The sequence below is a fragment of the Panicum virgatum genome, chromosome 9N (genome assembly GCF_016808335.1).
Source record: "Panicum virgatum strain AP13 chromosome 9N, P.virgatum_v5, whole genome shotgun sequence".
NCBI lineage: Eukaryota > Viridiplantae > Streptophyta > Magnoliopsida > Poales > Poaceae > Panicum > Panicum virgatum.
Window position 1 is genome coordinate 14,125,545 of NC_053153.1, and position 12,311 is coordinate 14,137,855.

The 12,311-nt window shown below is 39.9% G+C and overlaps 1 protein-coding gene across 11 annotated transcripts; it reads left to right on the top strand.

The window, feature by feature from the left end:
* Positions 1-1,142: 1,142 nt before the first annotated feature.
* Positions 1,143-9,945, top strand: LOC120692508 (probable 26S proteasome non-ATPase regulatory subunit 3). 11 transcript variants are annotated; one of them, XR_005682653.1, is made up of 7 exons: positions 1,143-1,471; positions 1,573-1,763; positions 2,675-2,732; positions 2,927-3,034; positions 3,549-3,586; positions 4,409-4,497; positions 8,057-9,945. XR_005682653.1 is itself a non-coding variant. In XM_039975835.1 (4 exons), the coding sequence occupies exons 1-3, from the start codon at positions 1,384-1,386 to the stop codon at positions 2,723-2,725; spliced, it is 330 nt and encodes a 109-aa protein (XP_039831769.1). In that variant the 5' UTR covers positions 1,143-1,383; the 3' UTR covers positions 2,726-2,732; positions 2,927-3,237. The 11 variants fall into 11 exon arrangements, 1 of the variants encoding a protein (XP_039831769.1); XR_005682654.1 differs by having other exon boundaries at positions 9,468-9,945; XR_005682650.1 differs by having other exon boundaries at positions 3,481-3,586; positions 4,409-9,945.
* Positions 9,946-12,311: the final 2,366 nt, after the last annotated feature.

The following is a 12,311-nucleotide window of genomic DNA, read 5'->3' on the forward strand; positions in this document are numbered from 1 at the left end:
TCTGAAGCTCAAGCCAACATTATTGAATTAACTGAAGACCCGAACTCAATTCGGAAGGATAAAATCTACTGACTTTATAGATGTCACAAAAGGCAAGCCCCGGTGCATAATCCCATTATTTTATGCAACTATCTTTACTATTTACTTGTGCATTTAAGTTATTGGAGTTGATTGAAAACCTAGATGCATAATCTTAGGTACCTATTGTTTGAACACTAGAAAAAGAGTTCGACTAGATGCTATGCTAATAGGACCGGTAAAAGTCGAGGGATTTCCTGTCTCTCGCGAGATTTATAGGAGTTGATTGTTTACTTTATGCAATCACTATAAGGACCATGGACGGATTTGGTCAACCTCTTCATTGTAATCCGTCTGTGTAGATGAATTTTACTAAGGCCGCAGTGTATGGTAGCGGTGGTTAAGCATTTGAAAGTACTAGCCACATGCCGTGAATTATGGGTAAGCGGCAAGCCTAGTAACTTCTCGGCCCGGCAAGTGGACATACTTCCCACTCTCTCATAGAGTTAGGAAGTTAAATTATGTTATATTAGTTGCGCAACAATCACGTGTGCAGAGAAGTGAGGTTCTCTGTAGTCGGGGAGAGTGGCACTGATCCATGAACCGGAATGTGAAGCCAAAGGTTGCTTGGAAGTGACTCAACGATGCTTCAAGCGTGTGTGTTAGGTTTATCCTTGCAAGGTTGAATTTCGATTCAGAATCGTCCGCCTCTCACGATGAATGAGACTGCTTATCCCCTTTGCTACATAGAGTAAGAAGGTGAACAATGATGATCTCAATATGGTTGAATGCAAATAATTCTACCATGCTTGTATAGATAGGTGCTTACCTAGAATAATTAATAAACTAGAATCTGACAGCTAAAACTTGAAAGTAACACTATGTAAGAAAGAATCAAAGAAGACACTCTTTTTGGAGACGCATATTTTCGAACGTGTCTCCAAAATGCATTCCAGACACGTCGTAATAAAAAGTGTCTCCAATATGATCTACTAGGCTTCCAGAAAAAAAACGCGTCTCCAATGATAACCCATCCAAGACGGTGTAAAAAACAAGCGTCTGCGATTTATTGTAGACGCGGTTCAGCAACCCGCGTCTTGCGTAAAGCAACCTCGTACCCGAAATTTTTATCCATTCTAGTAGCGCATCTGCTCACGTCCGCGGTCCGCTCTCTTCCCAGCGTCCTTTGCCTCCTCTCTCTCGTTTCCAGCTCGCACGCCGCCCCATCCCGCCTGCCTCATCGTGGCGCTCCTCCCCTCCAGATCCAGCTAGGGCGCGACTCGCAGCACCGGCGGCGCTGGCTGGGCTGCCTTGCAGAGTGGCGGCTCCTCCCCGCCGGATCCGACGAGGGTCGCCGCCTCCAGGATGCCGGAAGACGTGCAGATGAACGACTCGGAGCCACAGCCGGTGGCCCCTCCCCCTGCCGCGGCGCCAGTGCTCTCCACCCTCCACTGTAAGCTTCCTCACTCCATCCTCCCCCTCCCCAGAACCCTAGCTCTCCCTCTTCTCCACGACCCACGGGAATTGGCATGGCTGACGCAGCGCCTGTGCCAGATCTGAAGGAGATCGCGTCCGTGATCGAGGCCGGCTCCCTGTCCAAGGAGGTCCGCCGGATCTCCTGCGCCTTCCGCCTCACCGTCGCGCTCCGCCGCCGCCTCGCCGCGTGGGACGTCTCCGCCTTCCTCGCCTTCGCGCTCCCCGCGTCCTCTGAGGCCTACGCTCGCCTCACCGCCCTGGTGCCCAAGGTAAAAAAAAAAAGAATATATTCTCTTTTTTTTTTTGCCGATCCGGCACGTATCTAGCATCACCGTAGAGTAAATTAGACCAAACTGGACTCTGATTCTCACCAGTAGTGCTGCAATTACCGTCATGAAATGAAACGAGTTGCTGTTGCTGCTAAGATATTGTCCTGTCACAGAAGTGCTCTGTTGTCAACCGTATCAATGTGATCCCTGCTGATATTTGATTTCAATGATTTGTCACGGCACAATTGCCCATTCTACTCCACAGTTCATGAGGGGCACAGATATTTTCTTCATGCAATTAGTTTTGCTCTTGAATATGCTAATCACGTTGGACTAGTATGTTTTTAGACTTGCTATTACTAAGCAGTATATATCTCCTATAAATGATTTGGATTCCTTTCATGTTGTGCTCTGAACTTCAAAAATGCTGTGTTCTCAGTATCATGTGTTTGCAAATATGTTCATTGTCTATCAATACTTTTGTGATCGCTGAATTAACTCAGTCATACTAGGAAGTAGAAAATACAATTAGTTGAGTCTTCTCATATTCCAATTTATTGTACTACACAAGTTGCATAAGCGCTGTTAAGAAGCAGTGCTTGTTTGCAAACTTTTATATTGTTAAGAGTACATACCTATTGCTTTGTTTTCTGATAGCAGTGGTTCACAGTGAAGGATCACTTATGCTGAACTTTGTATGCTCACTATTTCTGAATTTTAGGGTATCAAAATGTGAAGATTACATGACTGAATATGAATGCTTAAACAGCCATGTACGTTGGAATGCAGATTGCACTTGTCAATTCATCATTATAGTCATGTCATGGTTGACAAGGAAATTTTTATTTGAAATTGCAGAACGTGGCATGAGCATTAAGAGTATGACACTGATAGCCTGGTGTGTCTTGCAGGATGTTCCCAGGGGAAGGGGGAGGCTGAAGCTTGAGCTAGGGTTCTACTAGTAATTATGTAAGTTAGGTGAACTTCTATTCCAACTGAATAAGGCTCTGCAAGTTTTAATGAATAAGTTAGAAAATAATGAGGCTTGAGTAATCTGTATTATTCATTCATGGATGAGTCACATAGATAGACAAGCCATAATAGGCATTGTATGATGAACTTGAAGTAATCTAATTGTTGCTAACAACTTTTGATATCTCTAGTGCTCACGGTTCTGGAGATTCTGGTACTTGAGGTCTTGAATCAAATTACAATGTTCAGTCAAAGCTTTCAAACATCTTGCATGCTAATGAACTTGCCAGTGATCTAAGGTATGTCTTTCTCCGTCTAATGCAAATCCAGTAGTTAGCACTTGTTAACTGAAGCTTAGTTAACCTGCAAGTAGCATGTTTTTTTTATCAGTATAGCTCTATTAGGACTGCAAGTAGGATGTCAGGTTTCAGGTTAGTTGTTTTCATACTTATTCAGATTAGGTCAATTTGGTCATGTTAGCTTTCTATGCAAGTTTCAGTTTCAGAGTTAGCAATTGAGTAGGAGTATTTTTGTTAACTGAAGATCAGTCAAACTGCAAGTAGTTTTTTTTTCAGACAAAACTGCAACCTGAAAGTAGCATTTCTTTTTTCAGATATGGTCAACCTGCAAGTAGCATGTTCTTTTTCAGTTCTTTAGAACTGAAAGTAGATTTTTTTTTCAGATATGGTCAAGTAGCATGTTCTTTTTCAGTTCTTTAGAACTGAAAGTAGATTTTTTTTTTCAGATATGGTCAACCTGCAAGTAGCATGTTTTTTTTCAGTTCTTTAGAACTGAAAGTAGTTTTTTTTCCAGATAAACCTGCAACCTGAAAGTAGTATTTCTTTTTTCAGGTATGGTCAAACTGCAAGTAGCATGTTCTTTTCAGATCAGTAGAATTCAACTTTATTTTTGTTTAACAATTATGCATTGAAGCTATGAACTACTTTGTCAATGACTGAACTAGTTGCTCTGTGATGGTAGATTTGTGTTTAGCAATTGTGCATTGAAGCTATGAACTGCTAGGAATTGGGCAGGATTTGTTCAAAGGAACAGAGCTCTCTTGCTCTTTATTTCTTATTGTTAACACCTTACAGATGCACAGATGTATAACATATGTATGTATATGTGATCAGAGAGGCACTATGATGTATATATGCATACCCTATTTTTTTATTAATTTTTGTCACCATTTTTTCTTTTCTTTTTTTAATTTTAAAATTGTCATTGGAGACGCGGATTGGCAAAACGCGTCACCTATGAAGTGTTATTGGAGACGCGGGTTGACAAAACGCGTCACCTATGAGGGGTCATTGGAGACGCGTTTTGGCAAAATGTGTCACCTATGAGGGGTCATTGCAGACGCGTTTTGGCAAAACACGTCTGCAATGACTACTCATTGGAGACGCGGAAATTTGCGTCTCCAATGTCCCCACATCAGTGACACAAATTTGGAGACGAAATTTTTTTTCGTCTCCAATGAGCTTTGAGCCGCGTCTCCAATAAGGGTTTATGACATAGTGTAAGGACCTATTCTTAGTGGCTTTTCAGCAAAAGAAACCCCAGAGCTCTCATAGGCCTTTGCATGTCTAGCTAAAGGAATGTTTTATATCCTTCTTTGGGTAAGCCTTGCTGAGTATTAGTATACTCAGTCTTACTTGTGACTTTGTTTTCAGATAACTTGGTGAGATTGACATCATGTATGGGCTTCATCGTGATGTCATATATTGTCGCTAGTTGTCGTTTTCTCTTTTTAGTTCCTAAGGTACTCCTTTTGAATCCTCAAACTTAGTTTATAATAACTTTTACTATTAAAGTTATATTATGATCATTGTAATCTCTGGACTCACCTTTGCATGAGGTATGTTGTTTCGATCCGAAATCAAGTGGTTTTATCGGGATTTTACTCGACAGACTAGTGATTATATCGGTTGAGGTGATTTTAGATGTTTAGTGCACTAAAACTGGTATAATTCAGACTGGTTCTGCCACACTACCGTTCTCCGGCAACGGCGCCAGAAAGCTTGTTGGCACTCCTTAGCCTAACGAATTACTCCGCAAGCGCACAGAGAATGATTGTAGCTTTCACCAGGTGAGTAAGCCTGGGATATCGAATCCAAGGAACGATAAGCTTCGACTAGTGGTCTGGAGTGATTCAACCGGACCCGCTGGGGAGCAGAGGTACGAGGGTGGAGGGCTTATCTCTAGATAGAATTCTAATTACTAAGATAACTTGAGAAGCTACTAACTTGATCTGTTTCGGCGGCCTAAGCGAAGGGCTCAGAAAGGGATGAGAAGGGGCCCAACATACTTTCGGCAATCCTACTGCTATGAAAACACCCGAACGTAGTGGACTACTAGGGACAGACAAGGCTGTCACCACTTGCCGCCTACCACTGCGGTACCATGAGGTGGAACACAACCCGAGGTAACTACCAAGCCTAGGCACCACGCCTAAACTATCGAGTCACCGACTTCCGCCTCGCGCTAAGGCAAGAAGAAACCCCAAATGGACAGAACTTGCTATCGACGCAGACAAGGGATTCCACAGATCAAAGATAGTAACTAAGCAAGTAACTTAAGTAAAAAGTAAACTAGCGAGGAAAACTTACTTGATTATAAGATTCCCCCGAGGTGGGTACAAGATGGGGTAAGGTCGAGAGAACTCGACTCCGCCCCTTTAGCTCGGCTTCCGCCCAAGCTCTCACCTCACACTCTCCCTATTCTACTAAGGATGAAACTGAAATTGTGAGACACTCAAGCTCCCAAGGTGTGTGTTACAAGTGAGGTGAGGGGGGGTCATATTTATAGTGTGCCAAGGTCAGTTCTTGACATTTATTTCAGGTAGCGCCAGTTGTACGCAGCAGAGGAGGCAGTGCTTGATCTTCACGCGAAGGCTGGACACCAGAGGTTGTAGAGTGGGGCCGGGCGGTCTGGTCTAGGGCGGCCGGCCTGCCCCTGCCACCATGTGGTACCACCTTTCCGTGGGACGGTCCTGATCTCCTCCAGGCTTCGGCTCTTCAGGCGGTTTGATCAATCGACATTCTTTTGGGCCGGGCAGCCTCCTTGGGGCTGAGCGACCTGCCTCTGGCAGCCTCTCGGTCCTCCTTTGCACTGACACGCTCCTCTCTGGCCTTGGATCAATCTTGGATAGGGTGTATGTTGAATACTTGATCATGGCCCAGGTTAGCATCTCTTTTGGATATGGGTTCAAGCCTTCCGGGTCCAAGTTGTGCATTTCTTGATATAGCCCATTGAGATGGCTTGGATTCTCCCTCTATGTGATTTTGGTAAAGTCTCATGCCAAGATTCCACCAAAAGTATGCCGGTCGGCCGGATTCGGGCCTTCCGGTCCAAATAGTGTCCGTTTTGGGTCAAATTTGGATATGTCGTCCCTGAGATCAAATAAACACCAAAACTTGTGGAACTCATTAGTAGTAATGGTTATGGCATGGTTAAGGCCTACATTTCATGAAATCAGGCGGAGCGTTGGCGGTGAAAACCATCGTTATCGACCGCCAACAAGCACCAAAGATTTGTTGCAAGCTTTAGCTTTGTGATCATTATAGCTGATGCAGAATGTCATTATCAATATTTTTTCTTTTTAAAATAGGTAATTGCAACAACAATACTGTTGGTACAACTACGTCGAATATTCTAGTCTCATACATGACCTACTACAAGCAGAAAATCACTATAATGATTAGAATACCAAAATAAAATTTTGGTGCCATGAAATTCTAAATAACTTCAAGGGAAAACTAAGGATCATCACAAAACATGAGTCCTAACGAAAGCAAAGGTACTTTTAGAAAAATACTCAACATGACAACTTTCAAGTTTGTCCAAATTGTGATTGTCATAATCACATCAATAAAAGTGCAACATTGCCATACATTTAGTTGACTTATATCTGAAATCCGTTGACAAACAATTTCAAGGGGACAAGTTTGAAGCTCTTCACTACTCGACCTATTGACATCAGTTGCTCCAAAGATTTTCCTTCGGAATACAATGAAGATGTTCTACATAACATAATAATGAGGAGATCCCATCACATGGAACAACCTATTGAGCACTGCCAACGTGGTCATGGAATTTCAATTCAACAACATATTTGGAGACACAACCTAATCACCATAATCCCCAGAAACTTGATTATTTAGCCAAATTTATATTATGTTGTAAATATTTGTTGTCAGGGATTATCCTACAGGAACAATCCAAATAAGGAAATGAATCCATTTAGTGGACATGGTACCACTAATACTCATAGTTAGGGAAATTAAAATACTTCCAAACTCTCACAAAGTGTAAAGAAAATTCCACAAAATTGCATGCTGCAATATTGTGATAATTGGTTTTGGTAAAGCCACATTAATTTTTCCTATGGGTACCCAATTAACAATTGAGGATACATTCTTATATCCCAATAAAGCTCATACCCAATTGAGTTACAAAAATATCTGTTACATTGTTTTCCATGTGGAAACACATAATGACAACAACAATGGATACAAATTCATGATAAATATGATGGATATATCAAGCAAATGCTTGAAATAATTCCTTTAGCATCAACAAAATTGTATTACACACACATCAAACTCGTAGAATGTTGCGTACAAGATAATTTTCAGAATCTTGATATCCTCAAGATATGGCATCATCTCCTTAGTCATTCAGGGATACGGATGACATAAAAATTATCAGCAATTCAATTGGTCATCACATAAATAATTCAAAATTTCCCAAATCTTGAGATTTTTGTGTGGATTGCATGTGCCACGGGAAATCAATCTTAAGAACCTCTTATCTTAAGATCAGGGCTGAACCACTAAAGTTCCTTGAACGCATTCAAGGAGAAATTTGTGGTCCATTCATCCATTAGCTAGACCAAATTGGTACTTCATGGTACTTATTGATGCATCAACTAGATGGTCCCGTGTGTGTTTATTATCCATAGAAACTCATGCTTCTGCATGGTTCATTACTCAAATTATCAAATTAAAGAGCACATTATCCGAAACACACAATAAAATCCATCAGGATTCACAATGCCGCTAAATTCTCCTCAAAAGCCTTCAATTATCATTGTATGGCTTTATGCATTACTATGAAATATCTTTATACATACACAAAATGGATTAGTCAAATCTCTTATCAAGAGAGTAACTTAATTGACAGACCATTTTCATTGAATTGCAAATTACCAACACATATATGTCAGATCAATATTTTCTCCTATTTTCCCAAAAATGGTTTAACGAGTTTTTCCGATGACATATTCATATATCTCAATACACAAATTCGTTTCTCCTCAGATTTTCCCACATGGTTTTGGAGGAGTTTTTCCATATGATGATCAAACAACGAATGGGGATTACAAGAAGCTAATTGATCAAGGGGGAGTGTTACAAGACAATTAGTTAGTGATCAATTAGGATTAATATATGTAATCTATAATTAGTGGATAATTAGCAAAGCGGAAACCACCACCCCGAAGGGATGTTGCCAAAGGACATCCTTTGCCTGTTTAGAATCATTCATTTCCACTCATTTCAATCTCTTTTTCATTCCTACTTTCAACAATGATTATGCACTGGTGTGCTGGATGTAATCGAAGCTCCATTGAGGCACGAGTTTGCACCCCTTGGCGAGTTGGCGTGGTTACGACCTTTTGAGGATAGCTTTTCTAAGAACTAGCCGATCAACCTGTGTTCTCGCACAAACTAATTAGGATTAATATAAAAATAAAGCTTATAACTAATAATTATAATTATCTATCTCATGCACTCTTTCATCTATTAAATATTCTAACACATACTCTAAAATACATGTTTATCACTATCTAATTGCAATATATTTCATTTTGCATCACACCTCCATATGTGTTTGATATATATTTAATTGAACTATTTGTTTATGAATTCATATTTTTATCTCTTCTATCATACATAAATACACGGTGACACATATCATGGGTACTATTTTATATAAACAATAATATAAATACTACATTAATAATAATAGAAATAGTATTTTAGAATTTTATATCGATGCAATTTAATATTTTTTGTAATTATATAGTTTATATTCAGATTTAGAGGTTACTTTAACTTTTAATTAATATAATTGGATAATTTCTATGCAAATATAGGGGGTTATTTGCATTATATATAATGACATAGGTGGGTAATTTACACAAAGATTAGGGGGTTACTTTAGATTTTTTATAATGGCAGAGGTGGGTAATTTAGAGACATATTTAGATGGTTATTTTAGTCTATCTTTATAATGGTAGAGGTGTGTAATTTATTAGTAAAGATGACAGATTCAGTGACTATTATTATTAGAGTTGTCGATTTTTTTTAACTGGAACTGTGGGGGAGTTCCCCACAGCATATATATTAAAAATAAAAGAGGGTGTTACAAAGGGATTTACAGGGGTGCTTACAAAGCACGAGAAGATGGGGGGAGGGGGGTGTCTAGTTACAAGATTGTATTAAGCCATTGTACAACAGTTTTTCTATGATCCTCACTAACCCTATGTAGTTGGAGGATAACCTATGCCTTGAACCTCACAGTCCAGAGATGGATGTTTATTGAGCTGCCTTCAAAGATATTTCTATTCCTGATGTTCCATAGCTCCCAGGCTGCAATGATGAATGTTTCAATGTAATAAGGCATATTCATGACATTGTTTCCCTGCTCAAGCCAATAATGAATATCCAGGTTGGTGTCCCATGTGAACCCAAATTTCTGCCAGCAGACTGTGGAGAAAGGACACTCAAAGAAGAGATGATTAACATCTTCCACTACTTGGTCGTTGCAAAGCACACAAAAAGTGTTTGGCTGAACATGGAAGTTCCTTCTTCGTAGCATGTCTCTAGTGTTTAGCCGGTCCATCAGAATAAGCCAAGCAAAAATTTTTTGTCTTGGTGTACACTTTTATTTCCAGACCCATTTGAAGGTCTTAGGTACCTGTAGGTGCTTGAATGCTATTTTATAAAACCGGCTTGATGTGTATTGGCTGTTCCCCCAAAGGAAGGACGAAACATCTTTAGAATCTTCATCATAGCTAACTTGTTGAATGTCATGCTGCATTGGCATTAGCTCATTCATGGCCTGTTCAGAGAGTGGAAGATTAAAAATTTCTCTGATATCATCTGTCTGCATAATTCTCTAGACTGATGTGTTTTGATCTTTGGCATAAGAATATAGTCTTGGATATTTGGAAGAAAGGATATCATCGGTCCAGAGGTCTTCCCAAAATGTCACAATGGAGCCATTACCAATAGTGCATCTAGCAATACCTCTATAGATGATGTTAAGCCTCAGAATATCTTTCCACCAGAAGGATCCAACCTCTCTTGTGGCATGTGGTATCTTGTGCTGGTAGTATTTCGACCAAATAAGATTGCACCATGGGATGTTGGATCTCATGTAAAACTTGTGTAGCTGTTTTAGCAGCAGAGCATCATTCTGCAGTTTAAGGTATTATACCTAAGCCTCCCTTGGCCTTAGGTTTTTGAACTTTCTGCCATGCTACTAAATTCCCACCTCTGTTGGAATGGTTATTGCCTCTTCATAGGCATCGCTTTCTTGCTCTATCAATATTTTCTATTACCCCTGCTGGAAGCTTGATTGTGCACATAGCATATGTAGTGACTGGTGTAATGACCAAATTGATCATTTGTAGTCTGCGTGTATAAGACAAAAGGGAGGAGCAAGCTGAAAGTATCCTCTCTACTCTGTCCATCATAGGTGTCAGATCTGTCATTCTTGGATTGGTGGTACCCATTGGAAGTCCTAGGTAGGTGAAAGACAATGATCCAACTTGACAACCCATGATAGCAGCAAGCTGTACCATTCTAGCATCAGGTACATTAATGGGAATCATAGATGATTTACTAAAGTTAACTTTCAAGCCAGTGGATAGAGCAAAATCATCAAGAATTCCTTTTAAGTGAGATAATTGGGTTTCCTCAGCTTGCATAAGCAACAAAGTGTCATCATCATATTGGATTATGGGAAAATCAGTAGTGGGTTGTGGGAGAGGTAGTTGTAGGTGTCCTTGTTGACAAGCATCATTGATCACATATTGCAAGAGTTCTGCTGCTAGCACAAAAAGTAGAGGGGATAAAGGGTCACCCTGCCTCGCTCCACTTTTGCAATGGAATTGTTTTCCCGGGACACCGTTAAGTAGGATGGATGAAAAGCCAGAAGAGAAGATCATTCTCATCCATTTCAACCATAATTCTGGGAAACCAAGATGAGCCAACATGCTTAACATGGTAGAGTGTTCGACTGTATCAAAAGCGTTGGCAAAATCCAAATTTAGAATGATAATTTGTCTCTTACTCTAATGGCATTGATGAATGAATTCAAAACTCCAAACCAAACAGTCTTGTATGGTCCTACCCTTAATAAAACCATATTGATTGGCATGTATGAGTTCAAGTATTACAGCTTGCAGTCTTTCAGCTAGGATTTTTGTAAGAAGTTTGATGTTGCAGTTCAGAAGAGAAATGGGCCTAAAATCATTAACTGTCTCAGGATTGTTGATTTTTGGTACCAAAGTGATGAAGGAACTGTTGATTCTTTCCAAGTTTAGGTTGCCATTGTAAAATTTAGTGCAGAGGTCATAAAAGGTTTGCTTGATGATGGGCCAGCATTTTTTATGAAAACATACATTGAAATCATCTAGGCCAGGTGCCTTATCAGATGGCATCAACTTAACAATCCTGTCAACCTCCTCATTGGATATTGGCAAAATCAGGCTAGAGAAGTCAAAGTTGACTTGAATCAGCTTCTCAAGATTAAATCTCGTTTCTAGATTTAAAGAAACTCACATTTTATTTCTGTAGGCTATCCAATGTAATGTTGCTTTCCCCTCATGGTCTGAAATCATTACACCATTTTCATTTTGGAGCTGTGAAATAGAGTTCTTTCTATAAGAGACAGTTGCCATAGCATGGGAGAATTTTGTACATTCATCACCAAACCTTATTCTATTTATTGTATATCTTTTCTTCCAATATATGTTTGTAGAACGGAGAAGCTTAGCAAGGTGCTCTTTAATCACATTTCTGAAGTTGAATTCCATTGCAAATAAAGGTCTTATTTCTTCCAGAGTATCCATAAAGAGAATTACTTTGTTGCAGTTGGCTATTAAAATGTTTAGGTTTGATATACCTCTGCTCCAGACCTTAAGCTCATGTCTGACATTTTTCAACTTTCCAGTCAGCACTGATGCTAAATCTCTTGAATTGCAAACATGTTTTTTCCAGCCTCTCTGCACTGCATCATAAAATCCTGGATGGTCAGGCCAATAATTCTCAAATCTGAAGATGCTTGCCTTTGGGATAACAGTGCTAATTGCCACTTTACAGGGGATATGATCTGAAGTTATTTTTGCTAAGGGCAAAACCATCGTGTTGGGATAACATAGAGTCCAATTAACTGAAGTGAAGAACCAATCAAGTTGTTCAAGTAGGGGCTCATTTTGCATGTTACTCCATGTATATGCTCTTCCTTTGAGAGGGAGTTCAACCAGTCCTAAATGCCCAATTACAT

What these genes read in the sequence shown, in the direction of transcription:
- LOC120692508 (XM_039975835.1), top strand. Translation starts at nt 1,384, where the DNA reads ATGCCGGAAGACGTGCAGATGAACGACTCGGAGCCACAGCCGGTGGCC. An exon ending in AGTGCTCTCCACCCTCCACT is followed by an intron (nt 1,472 to 1,572) that starts GTAAGCTTCCTC and finishes CGCCTGTGCCAG; the next exon opens with ATCTGAAGGAGATCGCGTCC. An exon ending in TCACCGCCCTGGTGCCCAAG is followed by an intron (nt 1,764 to 2,674) that starts GTAAAAAAAAAA and finishes TGTGTCTTGCAG; the next exon opens with GATGTTCCCAGGGGAAGGGG.